Source organism: Pollachius pollachius (genome assembly GCF_949987615.1).
Source record: "Pollachius pollachius genome assembly, chromosome: 3".
In the NCBI taxonomy this organism is placed as follows: Eukaryota; Metazoa; Chordata; class Actinopteri; order Gadiformes; family Gadidae; genus Pollachius; species Pollachius pollachius.
This window is the reverse complement of record NC_136936.1, coordinates 42,456,179-42,474,860: the sequence shown is the minus strand read 5'-3', so window position 1 is coordinate 42,474,860 and position 18,682 is coordinate 42,456,179. Positions and strand designations below refer to the sequence as shown.

Genomic DNA, 18,682 nt, shown 5'->3' with positions numbered 1-18,682 from the left:
CGAATACGTGGGGAGGAGAGACGATTTAGGAATCATGGCAAGAGCTATTTGAAGTCATTCACCGGTAATGGTCAATTAGGAGAGAAAAGAGGGTACGTTGATATGTGTCTTTGTAACGTTAAAACTCTGGGAAATTACCGGGACGTGTTAAGTGTTGTAAGACAGAAGTGCATCCCAGGTTTGTCTAAGTGGAAAACAATGATCCCTTAAATGCATGCTGACTCACAACCCATCCCGCGTTATTAATCACAGTCCCTGTGGGATATTCAAAGGTGAGTTGAGGTGAGTCAGCCAAGCCGAGGGATTTCAGGTCGCCTCTGGTTTACCTTTAATGATGCCTTTCTCCTGCAGCGTCTTCATGGAAGGTCGCCTGATGATGAACTTCTTGAGCCGGTTCTTCACTCCACTCTTGTCCGCGCTGTCCGAGGTGCTGTACTTCAGCTTGGAGTTTGTGAACATGTCTGAAAGAAAATAATAAATCATCAATGTCCAATACATGTTAGACCATCCGCGATTAAGGTAAGATCTCTTATCTTAGTTTATTTATATTGCAATGCGGACAAGTGGACACGGACGTGACACTGTGTTCAACCTTAATAAGATGGGATTGAACTGCAGAAACTGCAGCAATCCTTAAGCTGATCAATATACAAATTCTACGCAAAATAACTGACTGACTGATTTTATATTAAAAGCAGAAGCATCATTATTTAGTATTATTCACCATTGTGGTAAAGTTCTCAATTGACAATGTAATCTTTTGCATATTTGAGTTCGACAGAGCGCACATTTTATCCCCCCCGAAATATGAAACCTCAATATTAGAAAGAATCTTTGCTATTGCTAAGCAGTTCTGAATTATAAAAAACACATGCTCACTAAATCCTCATGTGTGGAGTGTATCGGTGATGTTACAACACAATGTCATACGCGACGGATCCATCTTAAACAATTGTCCTTAATGGCTGGTGTTATTGGTCTGGGTATAGTTTTTTTAGTCACCTGTCAATATTGTTATAAGATAAGGTGGAGTAAAGTATAAAGGTTCAAGTGGTATGCAAATTGTTGCACACCAATAACTAGGAATGTGGGAGATTTGATTTCACAAGCAATAACTAGGTGAAATACACATCAGTTATTGGAATGCCTTGAAGCAAAACGAGTTTGACTGCTTTTAATTGGTGAATAATTCCTTATTAATTAAGCAACCCCATTGTTGATATTTCTGGAAAGTCCTAAACTTATAGTCAATGAAGCAACACACTTGCCGTTAACATAAATTAAGATAACACATTCAAGTCTTTCGGTGGAGAGAGCAGATGCACATTATAGATTTGATTTTTTTATGGCGGTTATCAATACCTGATGCAGAATCATGGCATCCTTCCTTAGTTTTATACGTACAGTATATATTAATCTGGAGGACTTCTAGGCACCTCTCCCAAAGCTGACTTTTCCTATTACGCATTCCAATTGAACTTTTTCTGTTTCGTCGGGAACTCCCAACAGATTTTTGCAAAGGCTGGGCCTGCTTGTCATTTTAATAAAAATGAACATCGCTCCTCCCAAATGTACAGGGATGACCTATTTTGTATATTGTAGCTTTTAATGAAATCCAAGTAATGCTGTTTTATTTCCCCCTTTTACTAGGAATGCCAGTTTCCAACAGAGTGAGCCATAAATAGCAAAGATCAGGTAACATTACTCCAACAGTCCAAATACTGTCAGTTTGAAGAGCATTTAATTGTACTGTACGATACCCGTTTTTCACTGCGTTTTGGTGTCATAATGCTAATAATGTCACGTTTATATGTGATATGTACTTGCTGAGCAGAAATACAAAACGCTAAATAGTCTTAGTATGAATATTGCATGGGGTTTCCAGCATTCGAGTGTGGAAGATTAATCGCTGGGAATCAAAAGGCTAAAAGCTAAAGATAACAATAAGATACAGGGCTTTGTTGTGCATGTCCCTTGTCTCTAATTACGATTTTAATTTGATCATCAACCAACGTCAATAATATTCTTTGCACAATGCCAAAGGTGACAAGATTGATTTGAACCATTGACAGGGATTAACATAATTGCTACTTGACATATGCTGACATAATGCTAATTAGCATGTTCTCATGTCAAAGCGCCTGTGCATGCTATGTAATTGAAAGCAACATTTACCACATGTTTTGGCCATGCACTTGGAAAAGCACGTAAGTGACAAAAAATATCAAGAAAACCCATCAAAAGGATGAATTAAATAGAAGCATCAAGCCTTCAGAGTCATTCTTTTTCATACTAAACTTAAATGTGGAACACAACTTCTTAATTTGCTATGGGCACACAGATACACTGCAGATTAGATAGATGACTAAAGTGCCTTTTTATGTGAATCAGGCTGTGTTGGCAAGAATCAGCGATGATTGTATCTGATGACAGGGCTCACCATTCATTGCATTACATAATACTATTAATACAGGGAATTATTGCCATTTTGTTGCCAGTTTAGAAGATGGAAATTGGAATTAAAATACCTCTAACCCTAACCATGAAATGTAATATATACAATACCATGACACACTAATACAGCATTTAAAAACAGCACTGATATATGTAATTCATACCATAGAGCACAAAAAAGGAATTGACTTCAACTTAAGCCTTTCAAAAATGTATCGTCGTTATTATTGTTTTGCGATTAGATGCAGTAAAATTGAAGACATCAAATAAAATACAAAAATCCTGTATTTTTCATAGAGTGTAGCAATATATTTCGAGTTAGGATAGGTAAACCAAGTCATCAAAACTTGATCACGTATCTCCGCCCTGACTCAGTGATCCAACGCCGCAGCTCAGATGAGTTATCCACTCGGGTACAGCGCTGGGGGAGACCAGAGCTCTACTTACTAATAGAGCGGCGGTACACCATGCTGCGTTGCTTTGTGCTGGGGGAGGCTGATCCATATGAGGGCAGGGAGCTGTGTCTGGGGATGCTCTCCGTGCTGGCTGACCTCCGCAGTCCCGTCTTGCCGGGACGTGAGCCTCCGCTCCCGTTGGACTGAGAGGGGGAAAGGCAGCACGTGAAACGTCTACGGTCACAGAGGTTTCGCTGGTTGTTAACAACTGCTGTGGATTTATACCTATATGCATTTTCACAATTACTTATGCAACTTTTAAAAAAAGAATTAACACAGGGTTGCATTTTATTGAAAGATTTTTTTTCTGCCCCTTAACCAATTGCCTTCTTAACCAATCTTTTAATTTAATCATATTGCTTATTTAATAACCCCCCCACACACACAAAGGAATCAATACTATGTAATAACAAGTAAGTGCTTACCAAGGAATTGACTGTCTTTTTAATAGCGTCATACCATTTGCAAATGGTGGTGTAACTGTCAGCCTGAAGAAGATACTCGCTTCCGGTATGTGTCGTTATCTATATTAAGAGCATAATAACAGAACTGGTAAGGTCATATACAGAACAGCACATTCTTCCACGTCATGCTTCACACACATTCTATGATCATTTGTTGACGATAGTGAACAATGGCCCTGGAAACGCTGAACACAGTCATAGTGATCAACATGTTGTGTTTTTTTTATATATATTCTTTTTCCAACTCTCTCTCTTTTAAGAATTGGGGAAATCTTATCCTGCTGAATTCGGCTGCCTGTGACATGAAGCTCACGTTTTGGCAGACTCTGTGCCAAGAGGGAAGAGACAAACACAGAGTGTCTGCTCACAGGGGAAAACACAATTAGCGTGATACTTGTCATCTTAATATTGGGCCCGTTCTGCATCTCTCCAATGGCGCCGTAACTGCGTTTGGCGCCGTCAAATACAATAACCGTAGTTGGAGGAAGTCTTTGAGAAAGCATGACATCAAGGTCAGCATTGTCAAGTGTGCTTGAAATTATACTGATAAAAGCCCACATTGCACCCGCGTATAAAAAAAAGGAAAGAAAAAAAAAGATGCAGGAATAACATCAGAGCCGGTGAATAATATTCCATGTGGAACACAACCAGCAGCACTTCTAGCGCGCCGCTCAAACACGACCAAACGACAACCCCTCTTTCTTCCCTTCAGGAAGGTAATTTCTTTGTAGTAGTGTGGCGAGTGTTGGGATCCACATAACCTTTTCCCTTTTATACGGAGGGTAAAATCAACCTAATCCACCGTGAAAACCTGGACCAGAGCGTAATTCTTTATGTCACACAAAACCTTTTAACGAATTCTGAGGAGGAAATTTCATATTTTATCAACCCTGCGTGCTAAGAGAGTCAGCCGTAGCCCTAGGGAGTGGCATCCCACAACCCATCCACCCCCTGATCCACCACCCCCTCCAAAACCAACCCCCACTCACCCACCCCCCAAACACACTCCTCCATGCATCCTCCAATAGTTTCCCCACTCATGCAGTCTGGTTACCCGGCGTAGACCTACAAACTTTCTTTCCCCCCTCCGTGTTTACTTTGCTGACTTCATTTCAAAGCGTCAGGAGCAGTTAGGCAGAGGCTCCTCGTGACGGCCCATCTCAGAAGAAACGGCGGCGGCGGTGGTGGTGGTGGTGGTGGGGGAATGGTTACGGGCGCAATCCTTGTCAGAGTGTGTTTGTGATCCCTCTCTTCTTGGGTTACGAGCATCTGAACAAGCATGTTTGCCGTGGAACAATGTTTCATTTTTTTCTTTTTTCCCCCTTCTTTCCTGGAGGCTGCCCCAGGACGTGTCAGTAACGGGGATCCGCACCCCGGCCCTGCATCGTCGGGGACAGGGCTTTCCGCCCCGAGACCCCGTTGGGGTGTTCAGAGAGGAGCCCCCGTTCATCGGCTCATACGCGGTGGACCTTTAGCAGCGCCAAAACTCATTTTACCGCCGGTTTGCCAGGGAAACACGCTAATCGTGCTACTGCAGAAAAATAAAATGGAGAACAAATGCAGCAAATTCAATAAAAGCTGGAACAGGACGTTGTAATAAAAGGTTGAAAAATATGTGTTTAATGTCTGCATGCTGAAGCTTGGATGCATTACGTCTTTCTCCGTGCTGATTAGCGGGGTGGTGACAGGCCAGGTGGTTTCGTAACCTCGCCGAGATGTCTTCACATGAATGTTGCATTAGTTACAGTCTGTTCCTTTATGAATCTTGCATGGTGGACAGTGAGCTCCTTCTCGGCTCTCCCACAGGATCCCTGACTGAGCTACCTTCAAGTGGAACGGATCCATCTTCTCTGTTTCTCAACTGTCATTCTTTGGCATCTGTCCTGTTCAACTGCGTCACTCGGATTACTGTTCTTCGATTCATTTCATGTTGTGCATGCTGGTTTAAAGTGAGTGGCTAACAGTTGATGGTAGGGTCAAGGAACGATACAATATTGACACAAGCTTTAGTAATGCATACAAATACACAAGACATTGGATATATATGTAAAGATATATGCAATTTAACAACTCCTTTGTGCAAATGGAACATTTGCCAGGCTACTTTTATTAGTTATAAGTCCCAATTATCTGGGATCATATTTCTTGAACATATCTCAACACATTGATAAAATCCAGCATTCCAGCACTGGTAACATCGGGGTAAATCCTCATCTCTGTCATGAGGATAGCGGATTTAATAAGCATTCTGCAGGATAGCCGCGCAGAATTTGCATCCAACGTTTGCGATGCCTTTTCTCCTCTCCTCGTCATCTCGGAAACAGAAGCCCTCCATTGCAATGGCAGGCTTATGTGCCACAGTATATCCAACTCACAGATAAGGGAAATGGTCCCTTCTGAAGTTTAATCAAAAAGAGAGAGGAGGAGAGAATGGGCGAGGGAGAGAGAGAGAGAGAGAGAGAGAGCAAACTACTTAAAAAATATATCAAACATTTTTCTTTAGGAGCAGTATGGTCAAAGATGCATTAAAGATTATCAGAGGAAGCCAGAAGACATGACAGCAGACGCTTCATGTCTATTCACTCGGTTAATGAAAAATAGAGATAAGCTCTTTCAACTAAATGCAGCCACATACAGCCTAGAGTCCCGGTGTCAGCTGTCCTAATCTGGCCACGCACAAAGGTACAGTGTGCAGCACGCCGCCTCTCATGTCAAGATCATATATTGAGCTGTAGGTTTGCGTTCAAAACTCGGTAATGCGTCTTGATGCTAATCCTGACACGCGAAGGCGCCTCTTGAACCCCAGTTTGTTATTTTAATTAACACGGTCACTGCTTTTTCTTAGGCAAATGTTGGCTGGAGAGAGATACTAATGCACTTGAAAGCAGCCATCTCCCCTGCAGGCCTCTAGATTGCCGAGTTCCCAATGGGGTGTCACTATATTGGAATGACTAGCAGTCATGGGATCGCTTAGTCTTTAACAACAACAACAACAACAACAACAACAAGACACCCCTTCTCACACACACAAAGTTGTTTGCAAACTCAAGGTCTTTTTGTGAAATGTCACTTGATAGACGCCTAATAGACAGCAATATTTTATCAATTATGAACAGCCAGGTCTTGAGCAAGCAAACCAATAATGGACACGTGCAGATTGTTTTAATGGGCTTGGAAGCCAGATATCAGTACTCCTAAATTGCTTCCACAAAAAATCAAGACAGAAAAAGGGACTCCCAGTGACTAAAATACCTCAATCTAGTAATGGGATGTACGGTATGGTTTTCATTCTATCCCCCACACAACCAACACACACACACACACACACAATGAGAAGATTCAACTAAATTGCACTCAAAAGTTTCTTATGTATCAGTGCGAACTCAAATGAAGTTACAGTAACCAGCACAAAGTGCTGTTTTTGCATTCAGAGAATGAAAAAGAATATGAAATACATCACTTTTTTTCATCACATTTCTTAATAAAGGCAGTGTTGAATGTCTGGGCCTTATTTTGACTGGAGCCATTAATATTTAAATATGCACAGTGGTGCAGAGAGGAGAGTGCCATTTGTGGCTTTATACATTTGCATTTGGCTCTTAAATTAAACATTAATTACGGTTCTTCATAAAGGAACAATACAAAACTGAGGCATCCTACTTTGCCAAGTTAATTATTTCCAATTTGCAACAAAATATCTGTGAATGTGTCAAAACGTGGATGAAATGGTTCAGAGATGAGGGGGAAAAGTTATAACAGTGAAAACAGAAAAGTAGTATCTATGGCTTCTTCCATGAGTGCCATGTTCATTTTAATAATTTTCACTTTGGTTATCATTTAAACAATAAAGGGACCCCTTTAATTGAAAATTCCTAAACGTCCTTATTTTTATTCTTCTATTCTTCATCATAATATATATACATATATATATATATAATATTTATATATTTGAATTCTCTGTAGAATTCTCCAAAGAAAAAACGTTGCAGATAAAGGAAGGGAGACGGTGTAATGCAGCTCTGTGCACGCTTGTCCGGAATAAAAGCCAGGGCAGTTGATCAGGGGAAGTTCATTTCTAAGTTGTAATCTCCAAGGCAATCGGCTGCCGGAGGCTCTAAATCCATCCACCGTTTTAGCGATTAACACACTGTGGCTTTCTCTGTTCCTCTCAAGTAACAAATCAAGGCCCTCTTCAGTGTAAGCAGCTTTGAAGAGGAGTGGGGCCCCACACGGCAAAATACCTTTTCTCAGCTCTTTGGACTGATCATGCACATGTCATTTTCCAAGAGATAATCCTGGCTCTGGCTCTCCCGAGAGGCTTGCATCACTCCGAACATGGTGCCCAAAGGTGACTTCAGCCGTTACGCAGAAGGGAATCTGAACAGCGCTGTTGCCGCTCGTTCAACACTATGTGCTATGATGCTGCCCCCCCCCCCCCCCCCCCCCCCTTCCACATACACACTCCCACAGCCTCTGCAGAGAGAGCTGCAATCCAGAAGCACAGGACACGATTAAACGGATAAAGCCTTTTTTACTCTAACAATCTAGACGGCTGGGGGATTGTGTGCGTGTGTGTGTGTGTGTGCGAAATGCAAGACCAATCGGATGGGACGTAACAGGCACAACCTGCCTTTTTCATTACGTGGTTTGGTGGGTGGGAGGGTGATCATGGCTCTGTTGACCTACAGCAGATCAAAAGGTATCGTTTTATGGTAATCCTGGCCTGTTGCCAGCTGTTCTGCGCCATTGTTGTCATTCAATCTCAAAGGGCGAACCGTCCATTACTCCTCCTGGCGTGTGAAACACATTTCAACAGAGCGGAGGGGAATGTGCACAGTTTGATTCAGTTCAAGCGTCCAGAGTTCTGTGGATCTACTTCGGAGACAGAAGTCCTTACAAACGTTAAAACAGACCGGCCACCACCACCCCTTGCATCGTTTTCCGCCTAAACAACAAGCTACAACATATTAGCGTGATAATCCAGCACAGACTGATGCGCTGTAATGCAGGGCTAACCCCTGCTTTCAAAATGATTTGTTCGAGCCTCCTGGGCCAATTAGCCATTACCCCTGCGTCACTGCAGAACATATCAATCTGAGGCACATGCCCCGTAGGTGCAGCGTGTAAAGGCTTCGGTTACGAGAGCGCCGTGACAGGGCCTGCACCCTACTTCTCTGACACCACCGAGCTTCATGTCGCCTCAATACCGGGCAGCGTCAACGTGATACGCTGCGTGCGTGTGTGTGTATGTGTGTGTGTTTGCGTATGTGTGTCTGTGTGTGAAAGTAAAGCAATATCAAGTTCAGAAGAATAAAATCCAATCCCGAAGGGTGACCGATCGAGGAAATGCAGTGTGATCAGGAGAAATTATACATGGGAACATTGAGCATGCTGCAGATGGATGGTTTCATTTTTCTTTTTAACGAGTATGGTTATGCGGACACACAATGAGTTATTTTGAGGTCAGTGGACGGGGGGGCTTGTGCGTGTGTTTTGGAACGAAGCCACTCTTATTCACAACTGTAATCACGGCGAGTCATCAGGAAGCAATCATGCACCGTTAGCTTAAGAGGGATAGCATTAAAGTACGCAGGTCAGCGGCTTTGGGTGATTACGTAGGATCAGGGTGGCAGGGTGGCCAGTTCAAACAGGACACTTACTGCACCCACTCCCCGCCGCAATCTAGGCCCCGCTCTCCTCCGCCCCCAGGCAACAACCTTTCAAGTCATCCTGAATAGTGTTTGGGGATTTTCATTTCAACCCTCTTGATGAGCACTGAATACCACCTTTTTGCGATTTACAGTATGGATAACTAAATATATATTTAAATATAGAGAGTATTGGTCCTCTTGGGGCTGCTGTGGGCGTTTGTGGGTGTGTGTTGCTGTTGTTGAGGAGGAACATCACAAACTAAATTTAATTGTTTTTGATCCTTCTCGTCAGCGACCTTCCCAGAAAACCTTGAGGTCCGCCTTGAGAAGGAAGTAATAAAGCATTGGAGCGTCTGTTGCCAAAGACCTCCTCCGACAAGCTTTGTGATGCCATTAGGATAATTCACCTTTAACTCATACAAAGAGATGTACGCCTATGAGATTGCTTATAGGTCTTTTGGAAGAATCCTATAAAAACTTTTTTTTAACTGGCGATTAGTCAACACAAAGCAATGTTTTCAGAGTGGTGGCAGGTTAAGGAGATCCTACACACAGAGTGGACTCATTATTTTCTAGCCTCGGGGCTGGATTTCATCATCTTTGCTTGTTACGGTCTTCTTGCTCCTTGTTGTTTTCGAATCTGTGTTTTTATTATTTATCTCTCTACACAGTGTGACTTGTAAGGAAGAACTGTGTTTGTCAGAGAAAAGGGCTACAAGGAGCTCACAGCGAGAGTCGCGGAGAACTCAGAAGAATCCATTAATGATGAGAGAGGGCCGTGTCTGTCTCGGTGGCCGGTTCACAATAACACACGCCTTTGACACAGAATCACTTCTGTCTTCCCTTTTCTACCAGGAAGGAGGTTTCATGCAATGTGGACATTTTCTCTTCCTTTTGTTATTTGCCTTAAACTCACTCACGCCAGACACACACACACACACACACACACACACACACACACACACACACACACACTCACTCACTCACTCACCCGCTTACATATTCAGAAATGCATAAAAAAAACATGACCACTTATTCAAAGTTGTGCTTCTTTTGATTATCCCCGCAATGTCAAGGAACTTTCATGTTCTATTAGCCTCAAGGGAACCTTTTTGAGTCCTTAGTCTGTCTCAGGGGACATCTCCTTTAATCAATGCTGAGGACGGTTAAGAAAATGAAATGAAAATATTATCTATCGCTTGCCTGCTTATACATGCTATCGCGACTGTCTGCATTTCGTTTGAAGTTTCCCCAAAACAAATATACTGTGTCGTATGTAGAGCATATTTTTGTATAGCCGTCAACCAGTTCTGCTGTGCTGCTCTGACGGGGAGGGGGGCTGGGAGGGGGGGGAAGAAGAAAAAGGAAAAAAAATTGAGTTTCAAGTAACACTGGACACACGACCCGTTGCTGTGTGTAACGACGGCCGACTCTTAGCCATGGGGTGACCCCGATTGAATCGCCCAGTGTCTCAGCGGGCTGCTCTTGTTATCAGTGTTTGTTTCAGTGTCCTTTCCGCCACGGTCGGTGTGTATGTGTGTAATCTGGGGGTCCCCCAGGTGTCAAGGGTAGGTTACACGCTAGGAAAAGAGGCTCTCCTCACTTCTCTCTCTCGCTAGGTATGCATTTCACATGCGTCAGCCTCGGGCCGTTACTGATAGCTCCATAAAGGACACCCTGCACAGGAACCACCATTGTTTTCCTGAGGAGCTCGCCGGCCGCTGCGCCACGGGGTTTTATCTTTAAAGCACAGATTAACCTTGAAGGAGGAAAAAAACACCAGGCTCAGGCATCACGCTCCTCTGTAAGAACAACAGAGGGACCTCCGTCGTGGACCTCGGTGTTGAGTTGTCCCAGTTGAAGGGGACGCCGCAGCTGAATAAATAGTGCGTGGAAGTGACAACCGCCACCGCGGCACAACACAATACTCATCATCCTCGCCTCGAACTCCCCGTCCACCCCTGCCTGTGGAAAATCTCGAGGGCCGTGAGTCACTGGCGTGTGTGTCCAATAACAGCAGGTGACTAGATTGACTTAGGTCCATAACTGTCGCATACACCGTTAATTGCTAATGGAGAAATTCCCAACAGCTTGACGAGCAGGCTGTCATACACGTCAGCCAACACCAAACCAAACTTGTTGTTTTTTTTCCCCCTGTCCCCGTTTCAAACATTTCGTTGTCACAACCCCTTGAGCGGGCTATGCTAATCGCTACTGAACGGACACTATAAATGGATAGAAACGAACAGTCCTGATAGATATGACCCCCCCCCCCCCACACACACACACACACACACACACACACACACACACACACACACACAACACTTACACACACAGGCATCACCACAAGCAACACTTTGGTGGATTTGCAAAGGAAGAGCTTGCTTTCTTTCCAGGGCTTGGAGCCCTGAGGAGGTCTGGTTTCAGCGAGAGCTTCTATCCCCTTTAGCCGTAACTTCCTGTAGGAAGGGCAGACCTTCCCGCCGTTTTCTACTGCGGCTGGTACCGCTGACCCCCCCTCTCCCACCCTGCCCAAGAATAAATAACTGGAAAGAAAAAAAAACAGTAGCAGCTGTTGGCCGTGCAGTAAAATGTAAAGGGAAAAACTGATAGGGGTCAACGTTGGTTGTACCCCAGAACTTTTTTTCTTTTTCTTTGGCTGACCAATGTGTCGATGACAACGTTGTTCGGGAAGCTCGCCGCCCCCATCCCATCCCTTCCTCTCATACCCATCATTTACTGGAATTGAGGAGTGGGAATAACACCATGTGAGGAGTGATGGACGGAAGAATTAAAAAAATACAATGGTTATTAGCTACCATTATTTGCCCGGATGAATAATGAAGTGAAGAGGCATTCTTCATAGCGCTGAATGGAATCAACACTCTGTGTCCCTTTGGATGTGAACATTCTCCAATGACAACGAATTGCTATTTAATAAAAAGGAATTAGGCAGATTTGTATTATTAAAATGTAAACTCTCTCTCTATCATCAAAACAGTTATATGTTTTAAAAATAATGTAAAAACACTACATAAAATGATGTTTAAATTATGAGGTTAAACAAGAAAAAAATCATAATCATTGCCTAATTATTGTTATCGGTTCATGACATATAGTAATATAAGTGGGCATGAGTATAATCTTCCTTATTCAACTATCTGGACACTCTATCTGAGGTAGTTGTATGATTAAAAACCTTACTTCTGAGACAGGGCGATATATTAACAGTAACCCCTACGTGCTAATTTTAACTTTAATCCCAGTGTTGATTGACAATGTTGTCAGGCCCTAGAATAGCCTCTGCGTTGACATTACAAGCACTCTTCTGTCCGTGGTACTTGGATTATTTAAAGATTATGTTGTAATTCCCGTTTTAATCTTTCCTGCATTAAGATTTCAGGGCTGGAATGCTGTGCGGAAGAGTAGCACTCTGCTGCGATGAAGTGTCTTAAGCGCTTGATGAGATTGGAAAATCTCACTCTCATCTTTTTACTTTGTCCCCTTTCTCTCGCATATCATTGCGGTTTCCCGTGAAAAACCCAGCTACGGCCGATGAATTGATCATCAGTTGGCTTTTTCCCGCCTTCAGGCCTTTATCAAAAGCTTATCTTCAAAAGACATTCCGCCACTGTGTCATTTCCCAAGTCTTATTCCCTGATCTGCTAACTACATGAGTACATACAGTATATTCAAAAATAATTTCCGTCCGTGCAAAATAAGCTAATTTTTTTCATATATACTCAGAACAGGTGACTCATACCAATTCATGAGAGAAAAGACCCAAGCACAATACCAAGAAGAGAACCCGGTGACATGTATGCAAATATCCCATCTTCCAATGCACTCTGTTCCTGCATCTATTAGTGCATACACAGCATTATGTGTTACAGGGCTGTAGCTAAAATATGACACAAGCTCACATTAATGGAGAGTTTTGTCTAACCTGAAGCACATTCCTTCTGCTTGACTTCTCTGTGGTCCAGTCGATCAACGCTCCACAGAGGGCCACTCCGTCCGGCTTACATCCTGGTTTCTATGGCAGAGGTCAAAGGTCAGTGAGATACGGTAACCTACCCGGTTTCAAGTCCAACCCTATCTCTGTGTTCATCAAAGAATACTGAAAACAGTGACCTATTTGTATTTTGCAGGCATGACACATAAATATTGAGCACTGGCTATGAACATACACTTGTACACAGTCCATGCGTCTTTCTCTTTCTCTCAGACACACACACAATTCAACACACACATTTCACTAAATTACCTCTATGTTCTTGGTTGACTTTTTATATTTTTTTAATCATATGGTTTTTGTTCTAATTATTGTTTATCAATAAGACAGACTAATTTATTTCTGCTGTGGTCTTATAGTTTCCAATACAGTATATATTTTATTTCCATCTTTTGGTGAACAAGAACTAGAGTTTACTGCTTTTGCAATATCACTACAATCTCATTCATGTTCTCTCGTAATTAAAACTACCGGCTGCAACCTCTGCATAAAGATAAATTTCTTTTCAGTCAGACAGAGATGTAAAAAATGAATGCTGCTTTTCAAGCTAAAACTAATCAAAGTAAAAGGCAAGGAAAGCCCATTTAGATATTATTTATTTTTTACACTGAAAATGTAAAAGGAAATGTAAGCCTTTTCGAGACCTCTAACTTGCCTCGGAAAATATAATGTGTAACTAAAATTGAGATAATGTATGCGTGCTGATTCATTTAGGAAGATCTTTCGAAACAACATAATTGTACTGTTCAAAAGGTTTTCTTTCCAACCTAAGATGCTTTCCTCATGTATCTGTCATCACCATTGCCTATAAAAAACACATGATAAAATGACTTTTGATGAGGTCTTTGTTATGTTTGCGTTTTGTTCAGGGTCTGTTAAAGCCTCATATGAAAAGCCATACTTATTACTGTAAATAGGATGTGCATATAGTGTAAATTGTGTAACCCGCTTATACACCAGAGAAGAGAAAGATTTATTTGACTAATGCCACATAATCTCTGCTTGCCAAAAAGATATACGTGCTTTTGGCTTTACACTCTGTGGTGAAATTGTAGCCCAAAGTGCATCCAGTTCATCGTGACATTGTATATTTAGTCTGGAAAATAAACATGGTCTAAAATAACCAGCTACGGACCATATACCAGTCCAAACATGTTTCGGAAGCCAAATTCTAATTAAAAACCAATCATCGCAAAAACACAGAGGGGTGACATTTCAGAGAAGCCTGTGAATAGTGGCCGTGTGGCCATGAGTACCCCCTCTCTTTAAAAAATAACTAGAAGTCAATGATTTTTATCAAGAGGTGGGGGAGGGGGGAAGAGTGAAGACGGGGATATTTAAAATATCGGTAACCTAGCCACAAAATGTCGTCAATGGAATAATGAACTATGCTGGACGGAGCCTCTCTGACAGAGCCTACACTCGTGGGGCTCGGCGAGGGAGAGAGCTTTGATTAAGTCCTCGGAGCTTCATTAAAAACCATGGCAAGCTCATTTTAGAGACACCCCTCCCTTATCCAATACCCGCTCCTTCTCCCTCCCTTCCCCTCTCTCTACCAGTCACCAGTGTCTGTCTTTCCTATGTTTGTCCGTCTCTCTCTCTCTCTCTCTCTCTCTCTGTCTTTCTCTCTCTCTCTCTCTCTCTGTCTCTCTCTCTCTGCCTTACTTTTCGCACGTCACACACATCAGGGCAGGGTGGATTAAAGTTGGATACACACCAACTCCCACACACACACACACACACAAACACACACACACACACACACACACACATACACACACGTGTACGTTTAGATACAGTGTGCAAACAGATACAAAGTACGTGCGCATGTCATCTACACACAGAGGAGCTTGTATATGTGTGTACGTGTGTGTGTGAGAGAGTGGGTGTGTGTGTTTGTACAAACACACACAGCGGTCTCCATGAGGGGTAAACAGTTCCTCATTGCTTTCTGATGGGGTGAGCTACAGTCCTTGGGATCAAAGCCAAAGTTAATTTGCCAGTTTGAAAAATATGAAAATGAAAAGAATACGCTTCATTTCTGGCATCAAATTAAAATGCACAGAGTGTGCGTTCACTCAACATTTGCACTCTTAATGCTAATAGGCAAGCTCTCTGAAGGTTGATATGAGGCCATAATTGAACGCTGGCTCTCTTATAGTGCTGCTGGTAATAGTGTCCAACTCAGCTCCACCATTGGTGTCACTTCTGACTTACAGTCATTTTCCATTTCACCCCAGACACACACACTCACACACTCTCACACACACACACACACACACAAACATACAGGAATTTATGATACTGTATGTGCATAAGTTTGTGTCAGTTCGGGATAGTGTTTTTGTGTGTGTATAATTATGTGTGTACTGTTGTGTGTACTTTGTGTGTGTGTCTATGTCTAAATATACAGAGAGAGAGAGAAAGAGAGAGAGAGAGAGGCGTCTATGTCATGTGCACTGCTTTTGTGGTAGACAGGAAGAAGAAATCGCGGGGGATGTGGGTTGATAGCAATGAAAACAATAAGATGAGTTACAGAATGACATGTACATACCAAATTGGCTAAGGCCTCTTGCTTGCTTTCTTTGTAAAAAGTCAGCTGATCCGCATCCAGGACGACCCACGTGGAAGTCCAGTTTTTCCTATGCTTTTTTCCGCCATCTGATATTTTGGCCTTATTTAAATATTCCCCTTGCAGTTCAACCGGAGACTGAAAAAATTGCAAAGCAAAATACACAAAGGGTCATCGTATTTAATATGATCCGCAAATGAAGTGTCAAGGACAATAACATTGAATTACAGCGTGAGACTACATAACATTCCAGCGACTCACAATAAGCACGTCCAGTCATTACCAATTACTTAATAATATGAATTAGAAGAAGCCTGCATGGTTATACATGTATAATTTATTCATTAGTTTATGCATGTAAATGTGGAACATTTTGACCATATTCTGAAGACTTGTTGGCCCTTCAGACTTTGGTTTGTGTGTGTGTATTTGTGTGTGTGCATGCCTGTTTGTGTGCATGCCTGTGTGTGTGCGTCAATGTGTGTGGACGCCTGTGTTTGTGTGTGTGTATGTGTATGCAAGCCTGTGTGTGTGTGTGTGTGTGCGTGTATGTGTGTGCATGTTTGTGTGTGTGTGTGTTTGTTTGTGTGTGTTTGTGTTTGTATGTGTGTGTGTAGGTTGGCGGTGGGGTTGTCACACTCACTGAGGGCCCCATGGCCTCGGCTCCAACGATGCCCTGCTGAGACTGGTTCCTCCGGTGGCGAGAGATCTGCGGTGTTCAGACCATCACCACTGTTACTGCTAGCCTCCTGCGTTTGTTTCTGTAATGGTTTGTCTTTGTGTATTTTGGCATAATGACGTCATTAAACGATACGCTAAAGAAGTACTCACATCAATATATATCAGTTATACTGTTTATATCACCATTATTGTTCTGAGTAGATATGTGTGTTGATGAACCAGTTGTAATGCAATATGCACGTGTAGACGCATAAGACAAATGGTCCTTTCCACATCAGTACAGAGTATATTCGAATGATTTAATATACTTTTATTTTAGTTGTAGGCATATTAAATAAGAATCTGTATGGTTCTCTTAATATTGTGTATATTTATCTGTGTATGTGTGTCTGTGTGTGAATGAGCCCGTGTAGAAACAAAAAAGTGGCTAGAAGAGTTAGACGTTGTCGAGAGTAATTGGAAGAGTCAAAAATATATATCCTATAATTATATTCTTCATGAAAACAACACTACAGCTGTTCAATACATTTGGCAATGTTTCTCATTTCTATTCTATCCTCTGTAAAAAAAATAAATAATAATAATTTATAAATGAATAGCTGTGACACAACTGATACTTTTGTTGTGGTATATTTATTAGCATCGCCATTTTCAGCAAACGGACAAGTAAGAATATGAAGAAAAATAGAGATTAAATTCACTCCGTTTTTCTGAGACAGCAGAGCTCTCTCTCTCAACTACTCCTCTAGCATAGTGCTGTTCTGCCCTCTCCTGGTCACCCGTTGCCTTTCAACGGCTGGGGGTGCAAAATAATGACCAAAGAACGTTCTCTATTTCTATCTCTCGCTCTCTTTTGTTTGTCTTTCAATGCCGGTTGTTTCAGTCTATTTTAATGAAACAAAATCCTTCTTCTTCATAAGAGATCTTGACTTGATCCTGAGCGGGATGTCATCATTCTGTCGAGCCCTTCCCCTATAATGCAATGTGGTGTCAACATGCAGGCCAATGACAACAGCAGCAGTTGTTTGTGAGTTAAGATAACCCTTTGTTATTGTAGTATGCTGCATTGCAACGCAATGGAACCTATGGCGATAATGTTAATACAAAAAACGTGGCAGACTGATGCAACGGTACAGCAACCCTTCTACGGTGCAGCCAATCATAACGACCACGTTTCCAGTCTGTATTGGACTACCCTGGTTAATTAAACACGGTAGCCTCTGCCTTTCACTGCCCACGGGTGAAACTCCTTATTCCAAGACGGAGCATCTTCCCAACATGCGGCGGGTATCATTGCATAATTATGAAAATATGAACCCAAACACGAAAATAAAAACAAGAGGGGGTTTCAAAATTGACGCTCAGCACTAATTGTACCCAACCACCCCTTTTGTAACCGTGTGCACTTGCTGTGAAGTGTTGCACTGTCAAATGTGAGGCAGGGATTGTCTCGTTGCTGCAATCCTTAATTGTTCATTTGAAATAGAACAAGAATGTTTCTGCACAGGTTTATCTACGGCTTATATGATTTGCGAGAGAAGGCTTTACAGTGAACAGGTGTCATCGACCATGATGCTGCCCCATATCAAATAGATTGGACAAGGCGCTTCGGATAATCACGGTCACAGATATACATTATACCAAATATGCCGGAGCAGATTGCTCATTTTGTAAATGCATCATCTGTTGTATCTGTGTTACCCCGTGTTATTCCCACAGGGACCATCTATGAGTCAAACTGAGATCAACACAATTAAGCTAATGATCATTACCTAATGTGCAACCATTTTTAGGCAGAAATGATTTTATAATCACTGTTGGAATGCATTCAAAGTATTTGCTTAACAACTGTTAATAAAATCTCCCCTAGTCTTAACAACTGTTAATAAATCTCCCCTAAAATCGAACCATACGTTATCTAACTACTTTAGCTAACCTAATTGTTCATTATGTCCCATGTTTAGTTGGCCTTTAAATTGTATTTGTTACAGTTTAACTTATACGACACTTAACAATTGCACAATAGTAAAATATTAGCCTGTTCTTGATTAACTTAATTGACATGCAGGAACCACAGATCAATACAACTATGTATATACTTTATGTACTTATTCCGGAGCTAGCATACTTAGTAAACTAATCATTTTATAGGTAACTTGGGCAGATTACGTAGGCCTATCCTACTGTAGTGTAAATCAACTATAAAATAACTGTCACAATGCCATAATAAACAACATTGCAACCACATAAGACTACACAAGAGGACCATCATAATGATACTAATTGGTATAGCTGTTTGCTAATAATAAAATATTTAAGATATCTTATTATTAGCAAACAGCTAGCCGTATTATTGTGCATCACTTCGTTAGCGTAACAGAGTTGCC

At 41.9% G+C, this 18,682-nt stretch overlaps 1 protein-coding gene across 2 annotated transcripts in view; it reads right to left on the bottom strand.

The window, feature by feature from the left end:
- The window catches only part of arhgap15 (Rho GTPase activating protein 15), a 43,198-nt gene that overhangs the window by 22,393 nt on the left and 2,123 nt on the right, over positions 1–18,682 (bottom strand). For both annotated transcript variants that reach the window (XM_079732025.1, XM_079732024.1), the window contains exons 3-8: positions 16,258–16,323; positions 15,597–15,752; positions 12,974–13,063; positions 3,335–3,433; positions 2,902–3,052; positions 327–461 (exon numbers count right to left, since the gene is read on the bottom strand). In XM_079732025.1, coding sequence (XP_079588151.1) covers positions 327–461; positions 2,902–3,052; positions 3,335–3,433; positions 12,974–13,063; positions 15,597–15,752; positions 16,258–16,323 — 697 coding nt within the window. The remainder of the gene's footprint in view (positions 1–326; positions 462–2,901; positions 3,053–3,334; positions 3,434–12,973; positions 13,064–15,596; positions 15,753–16,257; positions 16,324–18,682) is intronic.